This window comes from Diceros bicornis, chromosome 26 (genome assembly GCF_020826845.1).
Source record: "Diceros bicornis minor isolate mBicDic1 chromosome 26, mDicBic1.mat.cur, whole genome shotgun sequence".
Lineage (NCBI taxonomy): Eukaryota > Metazoa > Chordata > Mammalia > Perissodactyla > Rhinocerotidae > Diceros > Diceros bicornis.
This window is the reverse complement of record NC_080765.1, coordinates 37,795,396-37,820,485: the sequence shown is the minus strand read 5'-3', so window position 1 is coordinate 37,820,485 and position 25,090 is coordinate 37,795,396. Positions and strand designations below refer to the sequence as shown.

General features: G+C 43.7%; 1 protein-coding gene across 3 annotated transcripts in view; it reads left to right on the top strand.

Moving 5' to 3' along the window:
• SNX29 (sorting nexin 29) overlaps nucleotides 1-25,090 on the top strand; it is a 522,293-nt gene that overhangs the window by 166,231 nt on the left and 330,972 nt on the right. For all 3 annotated transcript variants that reach the window (XM_058570031.1, XM_058570032.1, XM_058570033.1), the window contains exon 14: nucleotides 20,543-20,625. In XM_058570031.1, the coding sequence (XP_058426014.1) occupies nucleotides 20,543-20,625 (83 nt within the window). The remainder of the gene's footprint in view (nucleotides 1-20,542; nucleotides 20,626-25,090) is intronic.

The window sequence follows — 25,090 nt, the reverse complement described above, 5'->3', positions numbered from 1 at the left end:
AAATCATTGTGTTTCCTCTGAAATGTGTTATAGGTGGCTGGAACCTTTGAGACTGGTTTTGCAGCAAGGCAAATATGCCCATTTGTGCAGGCCAGTGACAGCTGAGCCGTAAGCCACTGTGTAGGGAAGGCTATTGGTATGAACCTGGACTTAAAACTCTTTGGTGACTTAATTTTTATATCATGTCCTTGTTTTGGCCCTGAAATTTCCATCCCACAGCTGTTTCTGGAATTTGTGGGAGTGCCAGTGTTCATGTGTAGTAGGGGGTCTCAAACTGGAATTCCTACAGTGGCCAGGTGGATAATGGAAGTGAATAAAGCAGACCATGTGTGAGAGAACAGGGAGTAGAGGAGTCTTTGGAAAACTGGAAGGCCCCTGTCCTGTCTGAAGGAGCAGCAACTACTCAGTGCCACCCAGGAGTGTGGCCTGAGGGCACGAGAGCCCCGTATGGTCAGACACTTGGCTTTTTCAAGAGAAGTTGAAAACCTAGGTCTTTAATGGAAATAACTTGATTTTTAATTATTTGTACCTAATTAAAAAACCACACCAGACACACACACACCCTGAGGGTCAGCAAAGCATGGCTACAGCCAGACAGTCCTTAGGGCTGGGATGCATGGTAATATCTTCCCTCCTTCAGTAACCTCTGTCTGTCTCTCTCTCTGCTCCTTGGCCTTCAATGTTGTATTTTGTTGTTATCTTTTTATTTTTGCTTCATTCATAGTCCATGTTTCCTGCCTGTGGTCTCAAGAGGCTGGGATTTGATGAGACTGTTGTGACTTGTTCAAGAGCCAAATTGAGTTTTCAACTTGGTATTCAGATGCAGGGCATCTGTCTCTCCAAACGCCGTATCAGTAACAACAGCTCCTCCGTGGCCGATCAGGATCCGCAGACACCACGCTGCCTCGTACAAAGAAAGAGACCCATTCTAGGCCTTTCCCCGCTTCCTCATAGGCAGGTTGCATGATAATACTACTGACGGCCCCCCCACCCCCAATTCCCAAATGCCACTCAAAGTGTGTTCTAGGTTCTGTCTGAGGGTCCTGCTTGCATCGCCACGAAGGAGGCAGGCAGATTTCGTGAACTACACGCCTCTGAACCATGATATTTATCAAAGTAATAATAGTAGCTAGGTCTTGTTATTCCCAGATACTATTTAATATTTAATATGCTGTATTTATATTTACCAAGCAAATTTTCCAGGCTTTTCAGTGCCAGTTATGAGCTCTTCAGTTAACTCTCTCAACCCTGCTTTGTGGGCTCTTACCATAACCCATATTTTTGTTGGTTGGGAGCCTTTCTTAAGGATTTCTTTTTAAAAACTGTTTATTTTGAACTAATCTTAAATTTGCTGAAGAATTGCAAGAATAGTAAAAGAACTCCCATGTACCCTTCAGCCAGATTTGCTAGTTGTTAGTATTTTGCCGTATTTGAGAGAGATCTATCTACTTATCTGTCTATATCTGTATATTTACCCATATAAACTTCTTTCCAGATCCATTTAAGGGTTAGTTGTAAACATCATGACTTTTTGCCCATAAATACTTGTATTTCCTAAGAAAAAGGGCACTTTCTTCCATAACTACAGTGTGATGATAAAATTTAGGAAATTTAACATTGATGCAATATTACTATGTAAGGTACAGCCCATATTCATATTTCACCGGTTGGGCCAATTAAGCCTTTTATGGCCATTTTCTTTGCCTGATCCAGGATCCTATCCAGAATCACGCATTGTATTGCATTGTCCCATCTCTTTAATCTCCTTTAATCTGGAACACTTCCACAAATTCTCTGTTTTTCATGACCTTGACTTTTTTGCATTCCTCTTCTGGCCAGTTGCTTTGTAGAGCATCTCTCAATTTGGGTTTGTCAGCTGTTCCCTCGTGATGAGATTCAGGTTATGCGTTTTTGACAAGTTCTCAAGGGTTTTAAATCCATTTCCTCTTGGCTTGATAAAGGGACACAAACTAGCAAGTAGACTTCTGGTCGTACAGATGGCAAAGCTCGATATCAAGAGGTGAAAGTCAAGAGCAGAGGTGGCACTTGGTGGCCCCTGGCATAAATTGGCTCACAGGTGTGTTTTGTTTGGCATGTGAGATGTTTTAAAAAATTGTGAATCAATGTTTTAAGACCTTGAAACTTCACAGGGAAATCCAGTATTGCAGCTGCTCTTGAAGAGTTTGAAGATCTGGGAACACTGGGGCCACACTCCCATGTGCCTAAAGTTGGGTCGTGGATGCCCCTCCAGACGGGCATGTGCTCTCTACTTTACAGTGACCCCACCCTCACCCGATGTCCGATGTGCATTTCCGGGGTCTGCTTCACTCGTTATGTCACTCTCCTGGCCCCTCTAGGTCTGGGCTTAGGGGATAGGCTCGCAGTTATGTGCTGTCTGTGTTCTGCTCCTAGACGCCGTATGCATTCTTCTTGGGGCCCATCAGGAAACAATTTGCCGCTTCATATCTGCTCCTCTTGCCTGTTCTTCTCTCTTTTGGGAGGTTGAATATCCATTCTTATCCCCCCTGCAGTGATGCTGTTAGCATTCGCTCTTCTCAGAGGCGGATTGTCATATGGAGGGCCTCAGGCTCTCATGGAAGGAAACGGGCTCCAATGGAAGCCCAATTCAATGAGCAGCTCCTTCAGCTCCCGGTTAATGTGGAAAATGCGGTATCCCTAGAGGGACCTATACCAGCCTGGGGAAATCAGACAAGTATTTTCTAAGGAGGTGAGATTGAATCAGTGATGAATGGAGTTAGCTAGGGGACAAGCTGGGGGAAGAAGACTCAATGTTGATGTCTGACCTGGAAATACTTCTAGGGACGATTTGGGCATCACCTCAAGTCTTCCTTTGCCCTTTGCTTCCATGGAGTAGACAGATTTCTTTAGTTAGAATACAATGACAATGGAGCCCTGGTTTACAATTTATAAATAATGATAATAATAGTAATAATAAAAAATAATAACAGCTAACATTTATTTAGTACTTATTATATGCCAGACACTTTATATATATTTGCATTTGCACACATACACATATTTTAATTCTTCCTGTAGTTTCTGAAGTACATACGTTTATCATCCCATTTTACAGGTGATAAAAACAGGGCCCAGAGAGGTCAAGTGACTTGCCCAAGGTCACACAGAGGCAGAGCCAGCATTCACATTAGGCCTGTCTGACCTCAGAGCAAACACTTTTAATGGCACAAAGGGCTGAAGTGAGCAGTGAGCTGCCTTCTTGGTATACAAATGCCCCAAGAAGTTACTTGAAAGAGTTTTGAGTGAGTGAAATGACAGTCAGCTATGATTCTGGTTATTAGGTTTGGAACCCTGTGATTTTCCCGTTGTGTTCAGGCTATTTTGGGTATGTGTCATCTGCAATTAATTACCTTCATGAGTTGCTGGAGTTGTTTGGGCTGTTTCCCTGGCTCTGGGTATGAAATGTGGGGGCCAGCCTGCCATTCTGAGTGGAATTTACCAGATGGCTAATGAGATGGGGTTTATAGTAGAAATAGTGAAATGATGGGAACAAGGGAGCGAGCACTAAAAATCAAACAAGCTTTTAATGACTCCCCCCTCCCTCCAGCTGGCAGATGAGACGCCACAGAGCTCAAGTCAGAAAACAGTCAAGGAGAAATACAGACTTCCCAGAATTCGAGTCTCCTGTCGCCCTTGCCTGTCTTATTAGAGAAAACAGCTAGAAAGAAAGTCGTCAGAGAGGTCTTGTGCATGGGAAGAGGCCACTGTTGTCTGAACAGTGTTAGAAGAAGGATTATTATTCTTGTCTGGGTCCCTGTTCTGATCGGGATATGGCAGGAGAGCAAAGGGCAATGAGTGGTTCTTGGGTTCGAGTGTGGTCCAGAAGTGTCCTGAGGCTTGTTGAAATGCGGATTCCAGGCCCATCCTGGGGCGTGTGATTGCTGAGCTCTGTGGCAGGGCCTGGGAATCTGCTTTTTACTTTTTCCTAAATGTGTTAGTGTATTTCTTATAAGCAAAACATTCTCCTTCATAATTGCATACAACAATCAAAATCAGAAAATTAACATTGGCACATTTCTACCATCTAGTCCTCACCTGACGTTCAGCTTTCACCAATTGTTCCAGTAAATGCCCTTTCTTGCAAAAGGATCGAATCCAGAATGACTTGTTGCATGTAATTGTCATGTTTCTTCAGTCTGGAACAGATTCTCTCTTTCCTTGACTTTTGTGACCTTGACATTTTTTAAGATTACAGGCTAGTGTGTTTTGCAGAATGTTCCTCAATTTGGTTTTCTATTTCCTTATGATTAGATTGAGTTTATGCATATTTGGTGTTAATATCACAGCGGTGATGCCTGTTCTTAGAGCATCCTAGCACGTGGTGCCTGGCTTCAGTTTGTTCCATTACTGATCATGTTAACTTTGATCCCCCAATTAAAGTCATGTCTGCCACTCTGCTCCACTGTGAACTTACTCTTTTCCCCTTTGCAATTAATAAGTATTTTGTGGGGAGGTAGTTGGAGCCTATGTAAATACTCATTATGCATTAAATTTTCCATTTATTCATTTATGGATTCATAGATTTCTGTTTTATTCAGTAGCTCATAATCCATTACTATCACCATTTGGATGTTCACATTGTCCCCGATTTGTCCAGTGGAAACCCTTATGAGCTGGCTTCTATGTGCTATTGAAATGACCCCATGAGTTGACACTGACGCCTTGACTTCCAGTCCAGCACCACAGTGGTGACTTCTGGTCTTCGCACCTTACATATTTGTTACTCCTGTCTCTGACAGCAAGAAACCTGGCTCCCGTTGTCTGTAACATATTTAGTCATTTGATGACTCCCCCATGTGTAACTCATCTCCAGTGGCTTTGGATTGAACTGTTCAGGAAGGAAAGGCAGGACTGGGAGAGATCTGCTTTCTGAATAAGCTCCTCCAGCTGATTGCATTATAAGAAATCCTCTGTCCTCTGACCACATGGGAGGAACCCTGGCTAGTGCTTGAGGGTGTGGACTTTGGAGTTGCCCAGATACCAACGTCCCTCCTGGGTGACCTTGGCCAGTCATCAACCCCACTGAGCTCTTTGCTATTTGGTTAAGTGTGGACAGTGGTAATACTTTATGGTTGTGAGGGCTAAAACGAGATAAATAAGATCCGGCCACTCTCTTCAAGGTCTCACAGTCTAGAGAGGGGGAGATGAGCACAGGTAGGGGTATTAAAGAATTCGACTTGTCAAGAGAGAAGCTTGTACTGGGATATGGTGGAGGTAGAGGGAGTGATCACGAACCCAGGTGGTGGAGGTGGGGTTAGCAGGAAGGGCTTCAGAGAGAAGATGGCCTTGGAGGAGACGCTTGCAAAATTTGTAGATGTTCACCAGGGAACTGGGGCAGACGGAGGCGTTGCAGACAGTGGGTCATATCAGCCTTAGCAAGGCATAGGTGTTAGAAAGAGCCTAGCTGGTGTGGGTGACAGCGAGGAGCTGATTGCCAAATCCCAGAGTGGGCGTGGGGTTCTGTATTAGACTGCTGTGTGAGCTACCTCAGGAGTCCTGGGCAGCTGCAAGAGCGGGGATGGGTCGGGTCCAGCCTGAAGAGCACTGTGTGGTGGAGGGGGGCAATAGCCTGTGTGAAAGCCTGGAGCAGGCTCCGCACGATGGCCCTGGGGGCAGGTGCTCTGAGAGGCATCCTTTACTTCCCACTCTGACCCCCTCACTGCCAGAATGCTGGCTTTGCTGGGTTTTATTGCTCCAAACCTCTTTTGATTGTTGATTGTATTACAAAGGGTGTACAGAGGAGTGGTCAGCTTCCAACTCTGAGCTCTGCTGTTTGCTCGCTTGTTACTTGCCAGAGAATCACTGAGTCTCCCTGTAGGAATCAAAATCTATAGATATCTGAAAAACCTGGCTGACCTTGATTCCCTCCCCTCCTCCCCAGTCAGTGCTGGACAAGTGTTAGCCCCTAGTCATTGTCACGGGGAAGATTAAAGAGGCCGTGAATGCAGAAGTATTCTGAGAGACAATGCAAAAATACATTGTGCGCATCCTAGCAGCATGCCTGAGAGGTTATAATGCCTCAAAAAAGGTGATGGGGCTGAAGTTGGGGACCGAGGGAACTAACAGGGGAACACACACAGTTTGGGAAAAATGACTTCAGCTTTGACTGTGTTTTATTTTGCAGTGAGCTTGACCTTGAATACTTAGGCGTGGCTGTAAACACCACAAAGCCTGGCGATTTATGCCTCCCTGCCTCTTGTGGGTGGCTGCTTGGGACAGTCGTTTAGTCTGGATGGATGGCCTGGTCACTTAGCCAGGTGCTTTTAGTAGTCAGGCATGGTTATGGTTAGCACCTACTCGGTACCCACCAGACAGTGGATCTGAGGTGCCCTCGTGCCAGCATCTTGCTGGAGAAAGCAGAGTTCCTGTAGGTGCGTCTTACTGTTCAGTTAGATGCCTGGGAATCACCAAATGCACTTACCAGGTTTGTTGGTTTTGTTTTGAGTAATTAGCCTTTGAGCAGTGCTGTCTGGGGTTGCGGTTGTTTATCCTGACATTGGGCGGGCATAATTGCTCTGACTCACAAACATTAATTATTGCAGTCACTGGAAGCTGTTTGAGAGGTACTTGCCACCTCTTCGATGATTTGCTTCCTTTCCTGATGCTTTTAAAGAAAACTGCAGGGTGGCCAGCAGGCGTATTTGGAGCTTGAGGGGGGAGTTGGCAAGGCCTTCTGGAATCCTGCAGATGAATATCTGAATCCTTCTCTCTGTCTCCACTGCCACCACCCAGTCCTGCCAGTCCTGGCTTCATCCTTTCCTGCCTGGATGATCGGAGTAGCTTCCTTCTGGTCTGCACACTTCTCCCATTCTCCTTCCACCCTTCTTGTTTTTCCCACATAGCCTGTCATCCCCCTGCTTTTATCGACTGCCCTTCAGGCTTAGAATAATGTTCACACTTCTTACCATGCCTCCTTGGGGGCCCCTCATGATTCCTCACCTGCTCCAGCCTCCTTGGCTTCCTTGAGTTCTAGGAACAGAACTTTTTCCTGGCTTGTTCCTCTGCCGAGAACCTCACTACTCAAAGTGTGGTCCAAGGTCTGGCAATATCGGCATCCCTAGGGGGCTTGGTAGCTGAGTCTCAGGCCCCACTCCAGTCACTCTGAATCAGAATCTGCTTGTTGGCAAGACCTCCAGGTGATCCCTTCCCCCACCTTCACATGGTGCACTTCTTCACTTCCTTCAGGTCTTACCTCTTTTTTTTAAATTTTTTTGTGAGGAAGATCAGCCCTGAGCTAACATCCATGCTAATCCTCCTCTTTTTGCTGAGGAAGACCGGCTCTGAGCTAACATCCATTGCCAATCCTCCTCCTTTTTTTCCCCCAGAGCCCCAGTGGATAGCTGTATGCCACAGCTGCACATCCTTCTAGTTGCTGTATGTGGGACGTGGCCTCAGCATGGCCAGAGAAGCGGTGTGTCGGTGCGCGCCCGGGATCCGAACCGAGGCCGCCAGTAGTGGATCGCACGCACTCAACTGCCAGGCCACGGGGCCGGCCCCAGGTCTTACCTCTTTATCACCTTTCCCAAAGGCCTTCTCAGACTGTCCTATCTAAAATACCCCCTTATTGTCTCTTTCCCTTTATTTATTTATTTTTAAATTAATAGACTTTTTTTGGAGCAGTTTTATGTCTACATAAATATAAACAGAAAGTACAGAGAGTTCCTACGTACCCCTTCATTGCCCTCCTCCCCAGTCTTCCCTGTTATTAACATCTGGCATTGGTGTGGTACATTTGTTACAATTGATGAACCAGCACTGGTAAATTGTTATTCACTAAAGTCCACAGTTTGCGTTAGAGTTCACTCTTGGTGTTGTACATTCTATGGGTTTAGACAAATGTATGACATGTGTCCACCATTGTAGTATCATATAGAGTAGTTTCACTGCCCTAAAAATCCCCTCTGCTCCACCTGTTCGTTCCTCCCTCCTAAGCCCTGGCCACCACTCGTCTTTTTATTGTCTCCATACTTTTGCCTTACAGAATGTCATATACTGTAGTTGGAATCATAAAGTTTGTAGCGTTTTCAAATTGACTTCTTTCACTGAGCAATATGCATCTCAGATTCCTCTGTATCTTTTCATAGCTTTTTAGTTCATTTCTTTTCATCACTGAATAATATTCTGTTGTCTGGCTATACCACAGTTTGTTTATTCACCTATTGACAGACATCTTGATTGCTTCCAAGTTTTGGCAATTATGAGTAAAATTGCTGTAAATACTGAATGCAAGGTTTTGTGTAGACATAAGTTTCAACTCCTTTGGGTAAATACCAAGGAGCGTGATTGCTGGGTCATATGGTAAGAGTGTGTTTAGTTTTGTGGGAAATTACCAAAGTATCCTCCAAAGTGGCTGCACCATTTTGCCTTCCCATTAGCGATGAATGAGAGTTCCTGTTGCTCCACATCCTTGTCAGCGTTTGTGGTGTCAGTATTTTGGATTTTGGCCATTCTAACAGGTGTGGCTTGCTTTAGGTTTTATAGTACTCATTATCTGAAATGTGTTCGTTGACTGGTTTGACCACCTCCTTTTGTGAATGTCACTTCCGTGAGGGTAGAGACCTAGTCTTTCTTGTTACCTCCTCCATTTCTGTTGTCTGACACAGTGCCTGGTACGTAGGGGGTCTAAGGCAAGTGTTTGTTGGATAAATTATGTACTTTCCGCAGCAATCCTGTGAGGTCCTCAGTATTCTCCCATTGTTTAGGTGAGTAAACTGAGGTGCAGAGAGGGACATCGACCTTGTACACATTTGGCTAGATGTGAAGTTACTCCGACTGTAGATTCTCACTTTGGTAGATGGAGGAGTCAAGGGTCAGGGAAATGAGTTGCTTTGGGCATGTTATTTGTCATTCTAGTTCTTACCTTTCTGCTCCTAGGCCTAAAATTGAGAATAAAAGTACCTTATAGGATTGCCGTGAGGGTTAAAGAATTAATATATGTAAACTGTATTTTAGTTGTTAGCTGTGTAACAAATTACTCCCAAATTTAATAGATGAAAACAACACATTAATTGTCTCTCAGTTTCTGTGGGCCAGGAATCTGGACACAGCTTAGCTGGGCACCCCTGGCTCAGGGTCTCTCATGAGGAATAGAATCTTACTTTACTTTTCAAGTGTTGTACCTTGTACCTGTTCAAACAGAAAAATGAAATAAATTAAAAAATTGGGAAATAAATGATGCTCCAAGAGGCCAGGGAATTTTGTCCTTTTTGTTTATTGGTGCATTCCCAGCACCTAGATTAATGCCTGGCACTCAGTAAATACCTGCTGAATGAATTGATACCTTTGTGTAGCAAACCCGCTAGCCCCCTGTCTGGCTAAGAAGAGGGGATTGGCCAATGCTGTGGTTAAGCTAATGCAGTGTTTAGTAGAGGTTAATTGTCTGGCTATATTCATGGTTCTGCTTTGTTCCGTATGGATGGTCAGGCATCTTATGCTCTGGATGTGAGCAGTCAATTTTCAAAGAATTAAAAGGTAATAAAATAGTGGAACCTAGAATTGAACATAAGCTGCTCCTCGATTCTGAAGTTGTAGAATCTCAGGGAGGAAACCTCGGGCTTCCGTTGAATGCATCAGTTCTCACTGCACTGAACTTGCACGGGAGTGCTGTGGAATGCAGACGGAAGCCTGAGCACGCCAGGCTTGACTGGCCTCGCTTTGCTGAGATGTCCTAAAATGGTTCTTGTTTACGCCTCACTGAGACTTTGGAGCCGCATTTCAAACGGAGTTTTGAATTGGCGATGGGTCTCCCCCTTCCCCAAAGCCACATTCAAAGCTGCATCACTGTTTGTAGTAACATTTGCTTAATTATCTTTCTTAAAAGTAAAAAGAGCTTAATCATAGAGACAGAAAGTAGGATGGTGGTTGCCAGGGACTGGGGAGGGGGAAATGGGGAGTTGTTGTTGAACGAGTGTGGAATTTCAGTTTTGCAAGATGAAAAAAATTCTAGAGATGGATGGTGGTAATGGTTGCATGACAATGTGAATGTACTTAATGCCACTGAATTATACACTTAAAAATGGTTAAGATGGTAAATTTTATGTTATGTATATTTTATAACAATTAAAAATGAAAAAATTTAAAAAAGAGAAAAGAAGAAAAAAAGATAAAGAGATGTTGAAAACAAGTCTGCTCTGTCAGAAGGTGACTTTGTTACTGTTATGTTTTTCCTGCCCACCCCACCCGCGATTGGCATGCCTATGGCTTTATGGTGTTTTTCAGGTGCCCATATAATGGAACCTGGTCAGCAGGAGATGCCTCCTGACTTGTCTTCTAGGCAGGCACAGTGGTGAACATGCCTATCTTCCCTTCCTCTCCAACTTCTTTTTTATTAACTAAATATTTTGGTTTTAATATTTTGGTTTTAATTTACGTACAGCAAAATTCACTTTTTAAAGATGTACAGTTGTATAACACATGCATAGACTAATGTAATCTCACTACCACAATCAGGATACAGAACAGTTTCATCACCTCCAAAAATTCTCTCCTGCCTCCCCTTTGTGGTCAAACCGCCCCTTCCCCCCCTCACATCTAACCTTTGTCTATCACTGATCTGTCTTCCATCCCTGTGGTTGTACCTTTTCTAGAATGTCATGTATGTGAAATCATATAGTATATAGCCTTTTTAAAAATATATTTTTAAATTTTATTTATTTATTTTTTTGAGGAAGATTGGCCCCACACTAGCATCTGTTGCTAATTTTCCTCCTTTTTTGTTTTTTCTCTCCAAAGCCCCAGTACGTAGTTGTATATCATAGTGGTAGCGTTGTAGCTCTTCTGTATGGGATGCCGCCTCAGCATGGCTTGATGAGCGGTGAGTAGGTCCACGCCCAGGATCCAAACTGGCAAACCCTGGGCCACTGAAGTGAAACATGTGAACTTAATCACTATGACGCTGGGCTGGCCCCAGTATATAGCCTTTTGAGACAGGTTTCTTTCACTTAACATCATGTTTTTGAGATTCATCCAAGTTTTTGCATGTATCAATAGTGCATTTCTTTTTTTCTTTCTTCTTCTCCCCCCCCCCCCGCTTTTTTTTTTTGCTGAGGAAGATTAACCCTGAGATAACATCTGTTGCCAGTCGTCCTCTTTTTGCTGAGGAGAGTTGCCCTGAGCTAACATCTGTGCCCATATTCCTCTATTTTGTATATGGGTCGCCACCACAGCATGGCCTGACGAGTGGTGAAGGTCCGTGCCCAGGATCCAGGCCTGCGAACCTGGGCCGCTGAAGCAGAGCATGCTGGACTTAACCACTATGCCACAGGGCCGGCCCCAGTAGTGCATTTCTTTTTAATGATGGGTAGTATTCCTTTATATGGCTGTACCGCGGTTTAACTGTTTACCCGTTGAAGGACATTTGGGTTGTTGCCAGTTTTTGATGATTATGAATAAAGCTGCTATAAACATTTGTGTACAGATTTTTGTGTGAACAGGACATTTTCATTTCTCCAGGAAAAATACCCAGAAGTGAGTTGCTGGGGCGTATGATAAGTGTATGTTTAACTTTATGAAAAGCTACCACCCTGTTTTCTGGAGTGGCTGAACTATTTTGCATTCTTGCCGGTTGTATGAGAGTTTCATTTGCTCCACATTCTCCCCAGCACTTACTATTTCATTAAAGAAACGTTTTAGCCATTTTAATAGGTTTGTAGCGGTACGTATCTCACTGTGGTTTCAATTTGTATTTCTCTAATGACTAATAATGTTTAACATCTTTTCTTGTGCCTGTTTACTGCCTGTGTATCCTCTTTGGTAAAATGTCTGCTCAAATATTTTGCCCCCACTGTTTTTTTTTTAATTGGGCATTTTTTTGATTTAAGAATTTTTTAAAATATATTTTGGATGCAAGTCCTTTATTGTCTGTGATTTGTAAATATTTTCTCCCAGTCTGTAGCTTGTCTTTCATGCTGTTAACAATGTCTTTCTCAGAGCAAGTCCATTTAAACATTTTTTTCTGTTATGTATCATGCTTTTGGTGTTACATCTAAGAACTCTTTGCCTAACCCCAGGTTAGGCATGAAGATTTTCTCAGAAGTTTTATAGCTTTATGTTTTACATTTATCTGTGATCCACTTTGAGTTTATATTTGTATAAGGTGTGAGGTATTAGTTGAAGTTTATTTTCTTACATGTGGATGTCCATTTATTCCAAATCTATGTTGAAAAGACCATCTTTTCTCCTGAATTGCCTTTGTACCTTTGTCAAAAATTACTTGGCCATATCTGTGTGAGTTTATTTCTGGACTCTTTATTCTGTTCTGTGGGTCTGTGTCTATCATTTTGCCTATCCTACATTCCTCGATTTGTGTAGCTTTTATAGTAAGTCTTAAAATTGGGTAGTGTTAGTCCTCCAAATTTGTGCTTCTTTTTCCAAATGATTTTGGCTGTTCTAGTTTCTTTGCCTTTCTGTATGAATTTTAGAATCAGCTAGTCTGTATCTATAAAAAATCCTGCTGGGATTTTGATTGTGCTTGCATTAAATCTGTAGATCAATTTGTTAATTGACATTTAACTATTTTGTCTTCTAATCCATGAACCTGGTATTTCTGTATATTTAGTTCTGCTTTGATTTCTTTCATCAGTGTTTTGTAATTGTCAGTATATAAATCTTGCCCGTGTTTTGTTAGATTTACTCCTATGTATTTCATGTTTTGGAACCATTATAAATGATTCTCTTTACAATTTTCCTTTCTAATTGTTTATTGCTAGTATGTAGAAATACAAGTTATTTTTGTATTTGACCTTGAAAAGTTCACTTCTTAGTTCTAGGAGATTTCTGTAGATTCTTGGGATTTTCTGTGTAGAAAATCATGTTATTTGCCAATGGGGACAATTTTAGTTCTTCCTTTCCAATCTGCATGCATCTTTCTCTGGCCTTATTTCACTGGTTAGAACCTCTAGCACTGTGCTTCATAGGCGAGTGAGAGAAGACTTCATTTTCTTGTTTTCAGTCTTGTGGGGAAACCTTTCAGTCTTTTACCGCTAAGTAGGATGTTAGATGTAGGTTTATTGTTTTTGTTAGCTCTAACTTTGCTCTTAATACACTTTTTTTTTCCCTAGTGCACTGGTAAAGTGTGTTGATGGAAAATTTAAAAAAAATTTCTAATTCCATCATTCAGAAATGAGCACTGTTAACATTGTGTTGTATATATTTCCAGTATAAATATATACCAATAGATATATGTCAGGGGTCATAGTAAATATACTTTCTTTGTACTCTGCTGCATTCATGTAATGGTATATTGTAGATCTTCATCCATGTTAATAAACATACATATTCATCATAACTTTGACAGCTCTGTAGTATCCTCTTATAAATGGATATACCACAGTTGATCTGTCCACTTCCCTGTTGTCAGACATTTAATTTGTAATCAGTTTCTTTCCAGTATATTCACAACATCCTCATGTATCTGTTTTGAGACTTTTTCTCCTTATTTCCTGAGTATAGTTTTCTAGAAGTGAAGTTTTTTTTTTTTTTTTTTTTTTTTTTGTGAGGAGATCAGCCCTGAGCTAACATCCGCCAATCCTCCTCTTTTTTTGCTGAGGAAGACGGCCCTGGGCTAACATCTGTGCCTATCTTCCTCCACTTTATATGGGACGCCGCCACAGCATGGCTTACCAAGCAGTGCGTCGGTGCGCGCCCGGGATCCGAACCAGCGAACCCCGGGCCGCCGCAGCGGAGCGCGCGCACTTAACCGCTTGCGCCACCGGGCCGGCCCCTAGAAGTGAAGTTTTTGGTTCAAAATGTGTATAGTTCTTGAGGCTGTTGATTCATATTTCCTAAAACTCACCTGTGACCAACCGCTTACCTTTATGAGATGTCTGATGATCGGCAGCAGAGGCTTGAGCTGTGTGACCCTGGGAAGTTTCCTTAATTTCTGGACAAAACTGGCTGGTCAGGAGAATCCTGTTCACATTTGCACAGGAGTCTAACCAACCAAGAGATTCTGCAGACCCATGCTTATCAGCCCTTATTTTCCAATGGAGTCTTTCAAGGCTTTAAGTTTTCAACTTCGTCCATTTCACTTAATTTCCTAAATTTATATGAAGCAATGTGAGACTTGGGAGTTAAAAGTTATGGGTTTGAATCCCAGTTTTAAGTGTGTGTGTGTTGTTTGACTCTCTGGGCCTCAGCTTTCCCATCTGCAAAATGGGCACCGTAAAACCAACCTCACGAGGTAGTGTTGATGATCCAGTGAGACCAAGTATGTGACAGGGAGGAGAAGGACCTGGACTTGGAGATGCTTAAGTGTGACTTGTGGCCTTGTACTAGCTGTGGGATTTGTTGTTGTTGTTGGGCCACTTAACCTCTCTGAGCCTCAGTTTCTTCATCTGTAAAGTGAAGGTAATGAAAAATGGGGATAATAACAACCCTCTTGCAGGGTCATGGTGCAGATTGAGGGAGAGCATGTCTGCAACCTCGAATGTTCAGTGCCCCACTCAGAGAGGAATAGTCACGTGTTATAGATAGAAACGTGGATTTTCTATTAAATATATAGGGATCTTTTAAATGACGCACAGGTTTTACCTGTAGGAGGTCTTGGCACTGGGCTACTTCTCAGCAACCCTGGAGGGGTTTCAAGGAAGGTATAAACATCTCAGATGCCCACTTCTGCCACAGTCCATGTGGGCAGCACTTTTCTAGCAGAGACTTGATTCTTTTCCACTAAATTTTTTCCTCTCAGTCCTAGGGGCCTGTGTCCAATCTGAAAAAGAGGAATTTCGTGAATTGTAGGGTTGGAGAGGTTAATAGGTAGTCAATGTGCATAAAAATGTTGAAGGCTCTGAGAAGCTCTGAGGTGGGGGGAGGGGAGAGAACTTTGCTGATGTTGTTCAGCTCATCTTTTCCTAAGGGTACTTAGTGCTAATCTTCCATCCTTCTCTCAGAGCCCTTTGTCATCCCCGGAATACGATTTGGGAAGTGTGCTTGAGAAATATCTTCTCCTTATATCCTTATTTTATCTACAGCAAAGATTCTCTTCCTCAGATTTCAGTCACTCTGTGCCAGCTTCATGGTTTTTGCTGCTCCTGTGGATCACCTGCGTTATTCTTCCCTTAATATATATTTTTTCAATATACTCACTTTTAAGAACCTTTAAATTTCTTTTCAAAGGATTCTTTACATCACTGAAAAAATGCAAAATCAGTTTTTAAAAAACAAATTAGAGGGCTGGCCCAGTGGTGTGGCAGTTGAGTTCACGCGCTTTCCTTTGGTGGCCTGGGGTTCGCGGGTTTGGATCCCGAGCACGGACCTACACACCGGTCATCAAGCCGTGCTGTGGCGGTGTCCCACATGCAAAATGGAGGAAGGTTAGCACAGATTTAGCTCAGGGATAGTCTTCCTCAAGCAAAAAGAGGAAGATTGGCAACAGATGTTAGCTCAGGGCCAATCTTCCTCACAAAAAAAAAAACCAAACAAATTAGAAGAAATGCCTAAGTGTTAAAATACAAAATGTTTGGTGAACCCCTCAAATGGTCTTAGGAACATCCCACATTGGGGAGATTCTGGTTAGCTCATTCTGTTTGTGTTTTTCCCCTTTCCCTGAACCGTGAGGAAGCTGGATCCCACCACCCTTCACAGAGTGGAAAGGACTGGACGAGTAGTAAAGAGGCAGCAGAGAGGGAGGTTCTGCAAGTATACCTTTGTGAGGGCAGATTTCCACTGCGGTTACTCGGGCTACGGCAGACAGAGTCTGTCTGACGGGGCTCCTAATCCTGCTCCTCCTCATCCTGTGGTTTTCTCATGTCGCCATTGTAGAGTCAGCCCTGAGGGCACCCCCAGCTACACCTCCTTGTTTGAGGCAGATGTGTGAGTTGCAGCTGAAAGACCAAATCCTTGGGGAGAGCCCAACCGTTGACAAGTGGGTCACTGACTGGCCACAAACAGGGTGAGAAGTACACCAGCTGCTCCTGGAGCACCAGTGACTACATTCTGGGTGGAGGTGGAGAGACTGGTCCAACCCTCAGGACTCCTGGGCGGCCCATTTCCTTGGAAGGTCTGAGCACTGTCAGTTCCGTTGCAACGACAGCACCCCTGCCCCCAACTTTTCTAGGTGGTCTTCCAGGTGGAGTGTTAGGGTTTGATGAAATCACTTCGTCGGTTGCAAAAAGAGCCAGGTGTAGTGGTCTGACCTTCAGCTGAGCCGTGTGCCCCCTAGAGCCAGAGAGAAGGAAAATCCCCTGAGAAGAGAAGGCAGAATTGATCTAAGATGTAACTGACAGGGCCACAGCCGTCTGTGCCCCTTGTTCAGAGGTCTCCTCCGCACAGGCTCACTCACGTGTCGCCAGTGTCGCTGCGCTGGAAGTCGGGGGGTGCCTCACCCCATGTGGGGGAGCTGGAGGGAGGGCCTGCTCCACAGCAGCTTCATCGTCCCTCTTAGCATTTGCTTTCAGTTACAAACGTCTTAGGAGACTAGGCAGTGTTTTTTTTTTCAGACATTACTTTGGTGTAGAAAATTGGGCAACATAGCTGAGCAACCAACAGAAACAAATGATAAAAGTAAAAGCCCTGTGACCTCACGGCTCAGAGGCGAGTCTGGTTAATGCATCTGTGTGCAGGGCCTTCTGGGCTGTGTCCCTCTTGCCCTCTGCATCGCCCCCCCCCCTGCCCCCAACACATGTGCACACACTAGTGGGGCGGTGCGTAGTGAGGGGGATGGGCCCAGGCTCTGCCGCTGGCTGTCTGGGTTCCACCCTTGGCTCTGCTACATCCTGAAGATCCCCCTGTAAAATAGGTGTAGTGGTAGCAACCTCATGGGTTTGTTATGAGGATTACATGAGTTAGCCTAGGTAAACCGCTTCATACCTATGTGCCGGTGTCAGCTTTTATTTTTATAGAAGCAATTTATATGCAGCATACTGTGTAGTAACCTGATTTATAAAAATACTTATTAGATGATTATATTTTTCTCCAAATGATTTTTAATGGCTGAAAAGTATTGATTTGATTAGTACCATCATAATAAGTCCCCTAACACTGGGCATTTGTATCTCATTTCCTATAGTTTTTGTTTATGCTTTAAGGAACTTCTCTCTTTGGGTTTTTCTGTTTTCTGGTCTTATCTTTTGGTGAAGCCAGCCCGCCTCTGCCCTCTGAGCCCTGGGCAGGTTTTGGTCTTCCCCTCCCTCTCCTTGCCTCTCGCCTGTCTAGGCTGACAGGCACCTGGCCGTGTGACCTGTGCTGGGCTTGAAGGCTGCTGCTGGGATGAGCTTCAGTCGTTATCTCCATCTCTTTCACACACACTAGGGGAGGTGGGGGGGTGGTTCCTGCGGCCTTTCATGGTTAGGATGCAGTTAATTAACTGATCCATTCCATTGCTTCCTGAGGTGTCAGATAAAAAGGCATTTTTCTGATAATCATAATAGACCTGTGTAATGATAAGAATAATAAATTCTATAGGGCTTCTTTTTCTACAAGTTAAAGTCCTGTTGGCTGGTTGCAAATTAGTTGTTCAAGGTCTGGGAATTATTTTCTTGTACCAGTCACGTGTTAAAACTACCTTTTGGTGGGACAGGAACTCTCTGGTTGGCCCCCGCCCCCGCCTCTATTCCCTCTTGTCTTACACCTGCCCTGCTTTGCTCATTGGTCTAGCCGTCTGACTGCTGTGGTCGTTTCAGTCTGTCTTCCACCTTAAGAGAGACACTGTGGCAGAGGATTGTTAGGAGTATCAGTTAAAATAATGGGCTGGATAGGACTACATACACACGCCACACACACGTCAGAGTCCTGGTTTTGCTGTTGCACCATAGTTATGTAAGATGTAACCAGTGGGGGAAACTGGGCCGAGGGTATACAGGACCTCTTGGTATTATCTTTGCAGCTTCGTGTGAATCTATAATTCTTTCAAAATAAAAATTAAGAAATAAAAAGGACCTCATCCTGTCTGGGGGTCAGGAGCTGGTTGCCTCTTTGAAGGGGTCGGTGTGCCCCCCAGGTGTTTGAGTTTCATTCAGAAGCAGTTCCAGTGACCTGAACGTGTTAATTTTTCACAAAATTCAAACAAGTTCATTGGTGCAAAGTTGTCTGGGATGAATTTATGGCTCCCAAAGATGTCCAACCCAGTGGTTTGATGTATTCTCCATGGCTTCTCATCATTTTGATGGCAGTCAGATTTATGTTAAAAAATCTTGTTTTGTATCTGTTAAGTCTGATTTTTAGAGTCTTAAGATGGTGTTAAAAGACTGATCTAAACCAGAAGAAAAGCAGCCACTTGAAACATTTCAGTACTGGCTGCAGCGTTGAAGAGGAACAAGGGAGTCTGTGTGGTGTGAGCAAATGAGATGAGACCTGGCAGCCCAACGTTGACACCACTCACTCATCGTCACTCTGCCTCAGTGAACCTGCTAATCTGCCTCTTGGAAAATGTTCTGTTGTGAACTGTTGTTAAATTACGCCATATAGAAATGCATATAAATTGCTTTCCTTCCCTACTTTTAAGCTAATATGTGACTTCAATTCACGTGTGGAGATTAGGAGCAGGAGATTGCGATGAGTGACAGGACTCTGGCTGAGGGAATCCAAGAAAACAAGCTGTATAATTCATACACATCGGGGAATATTTTCCCCCACAAACCTTTTCAGGACTTGTTAGTTGTTGAGCTTCAGACGTTTGCTATTCGTATCAAGACAGAGAAAGCGCAGACACCTGTAGAAACATCCATGACAGGCTATCTAGGAGGAGGGCGATAATTAAGGGACTTCTCTGTGGTGTACTCTCTCTACAGCTTCTGAGATGAATGCAGAGTTCTCAGGCAACACCTCAGTATATTGGTAGGGTCTGCAGTTGGTGCTGATGTTCTTTCTGCCAAACTAGAGTACGGAAGCAGAATACAAAGTGCTGTCTTTGTGGGCTGAGGTGTAGTCAGATGCACTGAAAACAGACAGAACCAGTGATGGGCAGTTTCACATTTTTCCACTGAGTAAATGTGTGACTTATCCATACCGAGGAATGGTATTTCCATCCATAAATCAAGTTAGAAGCTCCTGTGGTGAATTGTTAAACGAGACAACCCAATTGCAGAAAAATTTATAATATGATCCAGTTTTATAAAGTCAACTCTGTTTGTAAATTCTATTTGAGTGTATGGGGTTTGTAGTGATTAGATGAGCTTGGAGGAAGGCATGAAATGTATATGCCAGATTTTTAACATTGGTTACTGTGGGGAAGTGATGAGTGGAGCAGTAAACAAGGGAACAAAGACTTCAAACAAAAAAAGGAGTGTAAAAGGTGTTTCATCCATGAAAAATCATATTTAGTTGTGTATGTGTGTGTGCCTAGAGAGATGATAGAATAGATATAAAACTGTTACTGGGGTTTATTTCAAGGTGTTGGGTTTTCAGCTGTTTACATTCCTTCTTAAATGTGTTCTGATTGAGTATTTTTGCAGTGAGCAGTTTAATTTTTATAATCATAAAAGAAACCCAATATTACAGCTCTTTTTATTGTGAGGAAATATTCTGGCATGTTTAAAGACACTCGGTTAATACCTTGATGGGGAGGAGCGGAAACAGAAAATGTGGAAGAGGCACCTCTCTCTGGGGTAGCTGGTGAGAAACCAAGTCCAAATCCAAAAAGAGACAGAGAAAAGCTCTCCCGGGCCTTGGGGCAGAGAGACCTGGGTTTATATCTTGGCAGTGTGCCTTACTTATGACCTTGATCTTGGCCATGTGACCTTGGGCACAGACCTTATCCATGCCCCAATTCCTCTCCAGTAAAATGAGGAGAATACTACAGGGTCATTGTGCCTGACACATCATAGGCCCCTAAACATTTTCCACTGAATGAAGAATGGATGAATGAATGCATGCGTGCTTCACTCAGTGAGGTCACATGTGTGAAGTCTGAGCTATGTGGTGAATAGTCAACAAATGGTAGTTTTCTCTCTCTGACCCTCATGTTCTTTTCCTCAGCCAGTGTACCTGGGGAGTGAATTTGGTAGAGTGGGTTCTTGTCATAGCCCTAGTTCGTGTTCCATAGTACAGTCTTATGTGGGGATAGATGCGGACTTGGTTAGCTGCTTCTCCTCTTTATGCCTCAGTTTCCTCATCTGTAAAATGGGTGTTGTGATGACACCTTGGAAGGATTAAATGAGCTGATATATAAAGACTTCACATAGCAGGTAATAAAAATATTGAGTGTTCCCTGGGTTGAATACATAGTATATGCCTCTGTAAATGGAGAGAATATCACAGAGTGCCTGACACAGAATAGGCACCTAGCTGATCGATAGGTTCAAATAATCCAAGCACAGCACACGTCAGCATCCTGAGTTTCCGGGCACTGGAACCAATTAATGCTTATTTCCATCATGAGTGAACAGTTCCTGAGGCATTCTGCAAATGTACCCTTGCTAACATAGTCTTTTCCAGTGATCTCTAAGACAGAGAATGTATTAATATTTGAAGATGTGCATTGTGAGTGTTTCTTTACAAAGATTTCTCCCTGCCTTGTGTCTGAATTGCCAATTTTTAATATATATGTTTAATATTCTTGTGCCCGCAGAGAAAACGAGGTGCTCAAAGTCCAGCTGAAGAAGTATGTAGGCGCTGTCCAGATGCTGAAAAGGGAAGGCCAGCCGGCTGAAGGTGAGGGGAGACTGAGCCTGGGTGGGGCAGGGCCAAGCCTTTTCATCTTTATAGCCCCTGTGCCTGGCACATAGTAGACACTCAGTGTGCGATGAGTGCATATGCAGATGGATTAGAAAAACAGTGGTGGTCAGGTTTCTGGAAAATTAATTAGATGGAAGACCCTGTTGTGTATTCTTGCTAAGTACATAACTAATATTGTAAGATTTACTTGCTAGATAGTTAGCAGCAGTCATATCAATTTGTGTGCTTAGGGAATTTTATGTCTAGAGTCTTGAGACACTTGCAAAGCAGTGAACCTTGCAGCATGATTAAGTCCCATCAGGCCAGGCCTAAAAGCAACAGAACGCCCAAGTGGTGGAGAATCAGAGCTCTAGAGTTGAGCTGACCAGGTTCCAACCCCAGCTCTGGTTAAGTTTCTTAATCTCTCTGAACCTCAGTTTTCTCCTCTGTAAAATGGAGTTAGTTGACAGCGCCTACCTCATGAGGCAGTCCGTGTAGACATCTTAGCATAATACCACAGAGTAAGTACTGAGTAAATTTTAGCTATTATTATTAACGTTATTAACCAGAAATGCAAGTAGATAGAAAAATGGTCAGATCTCACTAAATGTGGTGTTGCTATATGCTTCCTCTCTCAGCAGTTTGGCTACAGTTCATCGTGAATCTACTAAAATATTTCTCAAGTTCGCCTAAAGAAAGGATATTTAACTTTGGCTGAAGTGTCTTGCAGCTTCAGCCAATGGACTGTTATAAGATTTTCTTAAACAAAATTGAGCTCTTGGAGTGTGGGCATTTTAACCAAAAGGTGGACACTCCGTTCTCACAGGTCTTGGGAGTCAGCCAGACCTGGACTGAATTCAGGCTCACCCACTGTAACTGACCTCTTGGAGTTATTTTCCATCTGTAAGAGGAAACATCATGTGATATCATGAGGTCATTGTGGGGATTTGCTGAAACAATGAGTGCCGAGCTTCCAGTATGGCACCTGGCACGTAACTGGTGCTCAGTAAATGGTAGTTACTTTCTGTGTGATAGAGGAGACAGGATGGCTTACATGGTAATATCACAAAGACTTGAATTTTATTTGAAGCTTTCGTATTTATTATGGTCTCATTTTGATCAAGTTCAACACATTGGTGATTTTTTTTTGCTGACATGCCTGGCTTCATTCATGAATGGTCTGCAACTGTTAGCAGTCTGGGGGTTATCGTTGCAGAATTAAGCACGGCTTCCTCTGTGGGCCCATCCCCCTTCTCACACAGATATTGCTATGATGGCCCTGATTCATTTCATTCTGTGGAGTTAGGTATATGTTGGTCTTCTGGCTTTTCACTTCTCATCTTTGCTTCCCCAACGCCTGCCTTTTGTAGTCATTCATTCCATTCATTACATGTTTTGACTTAATTGTATTTGTCTAGCTCTTAACCCTTTCCAAGCAAGTTCAAGTCTAGTCTCACGTGACTCATTAACCCTGTGATGAGTAGGTATATTTCCTCTATTTTAAAAATTTCACTATAGGAGGCTCAGGAGAGCCTAAGGGGTTCATTCATGTATCTGAGGTGGAAAGGAACTCATCTCATTTTCCTCCAAATCCCTAGTTCTTTGCCTTATAAAGTTCTTAAACTTTAGTGTGCAGAGGCATTACCTGGGGAAACTATTAAATGTGCCTCTTGTCAGAGGAGAATAGAACTCCCCTTCTCAGGAGTTGTTTCAGTGGATCTAGGATGGGGTCTAGATTTGCATGTCTAGATATGTGACTCTAGTGCTGGTGACCTGTGGACCACACCACCACCTTTTTTTTTTTTTCTGCTGGGGAAGATTCGCCCTGAGCTAATGTCTGTTGCCAATCTTCCTCTTTTTGCTTGAGAAAGATTTGCCCTGAGTTAGCATCTGTGCCAGTCTTCCTCTATTTTTTTTTTTAATAATTTTATTTATTTATTTATTTTTTCCCCCAAAGCCCCAGTAGATAGTTGTATGTCATAGTTGCATATCCTTCTAGTTGCTGTATGTGGGACGCGGCCTCAGCATGGCTGGAGAAGCGGTACGTCGGTGCGCGCCCGGGATCCAAACCCAGGCTGCCAGCAGCGGAGCACGCGCACTTAACTGCTAAGCCACGGGGCCGGCCCAGTCTTCCTCTATTTTGTATGTGGGTCACCATCACAGCATGGCTACCAACGAGCGGTGTAGGTCCATGCCTGGGAACCAAACCCAGGCCGCTAAAGTAGAGTGCACTGAAGTTAACCACTAGGCCACGGGGCCGGCCCCCACGCCACCACCTTTTGAGAAATCTACACAGAGCTTTGAATTGGTGCAGTAAGAAAATTAAACCCAGGGGGAAAAAAAGCACCATTGGGCTTGTGTTTGATTTAAAAAACTCAACACTATAAAATACATTTCTGAGTAGGAGCATTTTTGGAGTGATTTCTCCCCAGAATTGGTACATGGAACCTACAGTGTCCGGAATGGTTTCTCAGGGCAGCTGAAGTTTTCTTTCCTAAGACCTGGCCTGAATGCTCTGAGCCGAAGCCGGGTATGAGCCTTTTCAGGACACAATTGTGGTGGCCCTTAAATGGATTAGAGCAGAGACCATTAAGCATATTTTGCTCCTCTGTATAGCAGCAGTCCCATACTGCTTGGCTTCTTCCTCTGTAAATTAAGACCAAGTATCTTATCTGTGAGTCGTCCTTCAATGGGAGGTTTCTATGACAGCCCTCAAATGCGGGCGCGTACTGATCGACGGATGCCTTGTTGTTGCTTACGTGAATCCTGCGGCTCACTCCTTCTCTCTCGTCAGAAATACTAGTGAGCGCCAGCCATGCACCAGGTGCCATGAAGCAGCCTCCTTAAAAGGCGCTCTTTCAGAAATTGTCCTCGGGCCTCTCAAGAACTTTTATCTAATTTTCAAGTGAAATTGGGACTCACTCCTCAACCCCAGCTAGCTGCTGGCTCAGTCTGTTGAAAACTATTGTGTATGTGCCCTGGCCAGGCTGGGGTGGCTGGGGAGTCTGGGGAGCTGGAGGAGCAGAGGCAGGGAGAGGTTGGAGAGGCAGAGAGTCCTTTCTCGTCTGTGATTTCCTTGGCCCCTGGTGTTAGAGTGGTGGGCGTGGAGACGCGTACCAGCTTCCCAAATTCTCAGTGGGAATTCAGAATGTGTTTTCCACAATATAAGTCTTTTAGTTTGAAGATATAAAGATTCTTTTTATCTTATGGCAACAAATTGTTTATGAAACAGCTAGCTCATCAGGGAAAAGAGTGAAAAATTATTGAAGCCCCAGATGCCTTCAGGGTTGACTAGATTGCTGAGGACCATATTGGGATCTTCACCTTCACTATTACATCGTTGCTGTGGAAGAGTGCCTCCAGGATAGAAAAAAAACCCCACAACTTAAAATGGATCTTTGGAATACATTGTTGACAATCTTTCATTTTACAAATATCAGATTTCAAATTCCTACCCTCTTCTTTTTTTTAAAAGAAAGACGTAGTCCCTTTAAGAAAATCATGATTTAATAATCAGCAAACTATGGAGTAGAATTTTGGGTTGCCTCATTAACTGATTGAAAGAATTTTTTTTCCTAATGAGGTCCAGAAGTGAGCTTGGGTCATTCAGCACTCAAGTGCTGTTTTTCCTTGGTGAGGTCAGAAGAGTTCCCCAAAGCTTATGACCTGATTTTTGTTTGTAAATCTTTCTCATCCCGCAGCATGTTGTCTGTGTTCTCTCCCTGCAGCCTTAGAGCTGTGGCACGAGGACTGTCATGTCCATAAGGAACTGGCTTGGCAATTAAACTTCCATTGTGACTCTTATTGGATATTTGATCAATTCTCTTGTTAAGGAACTTGGACAGCCTTTCTCCTCTCCAGGGAGCTGTGTAGGGCGGTTTCACTTATGGAGGGAGAATAGATCACTCATGTTTTCATCCAGACTCATGTTTTCATCTCAGGCTCATTGTTGAAGTTCGAAACACAATGTGCGGCAAGTTGGCTTCTTGTCTGGAGAGGCCTTCTGGCGGCTCACTGAGGGGCCTGGGAAGCAGATGAACCACTCAGTCTCAGAGACCTGATAGGTTGTGTTGACAAGACTGGCTCTTTCTCTTAGGGGTGAACTCACATTAGCCACACACAGAGTGATATATGATGGGAAGAGCAGTTTCTTCATTGGTCCTGAGAAATTTGGGCTGGTGGGTAAACCAGAAGGCCCAAATCTGATGCTCAGGCCCATCATTCCTCTGGGCTGATCAACTTGGGGAGCTGGAGTCTCACCTGCTGACTGCTTATTGAGCCAGAGAAGGAGGAGCTCACTGGGTGGTTCAGATGTTCAATGGCATGATGTGTCCAACACTTGGTGAGAAAAGGTCTCTAGGCATGGAGAAGCCCTCATTTGGAGAGATGCTGTCGACTTCTGGCTCTTTGCATGGTCTTTTTCCTTTTTTCAGCCTGTGCTTTGTTAGAGTTCTGAGGAGTG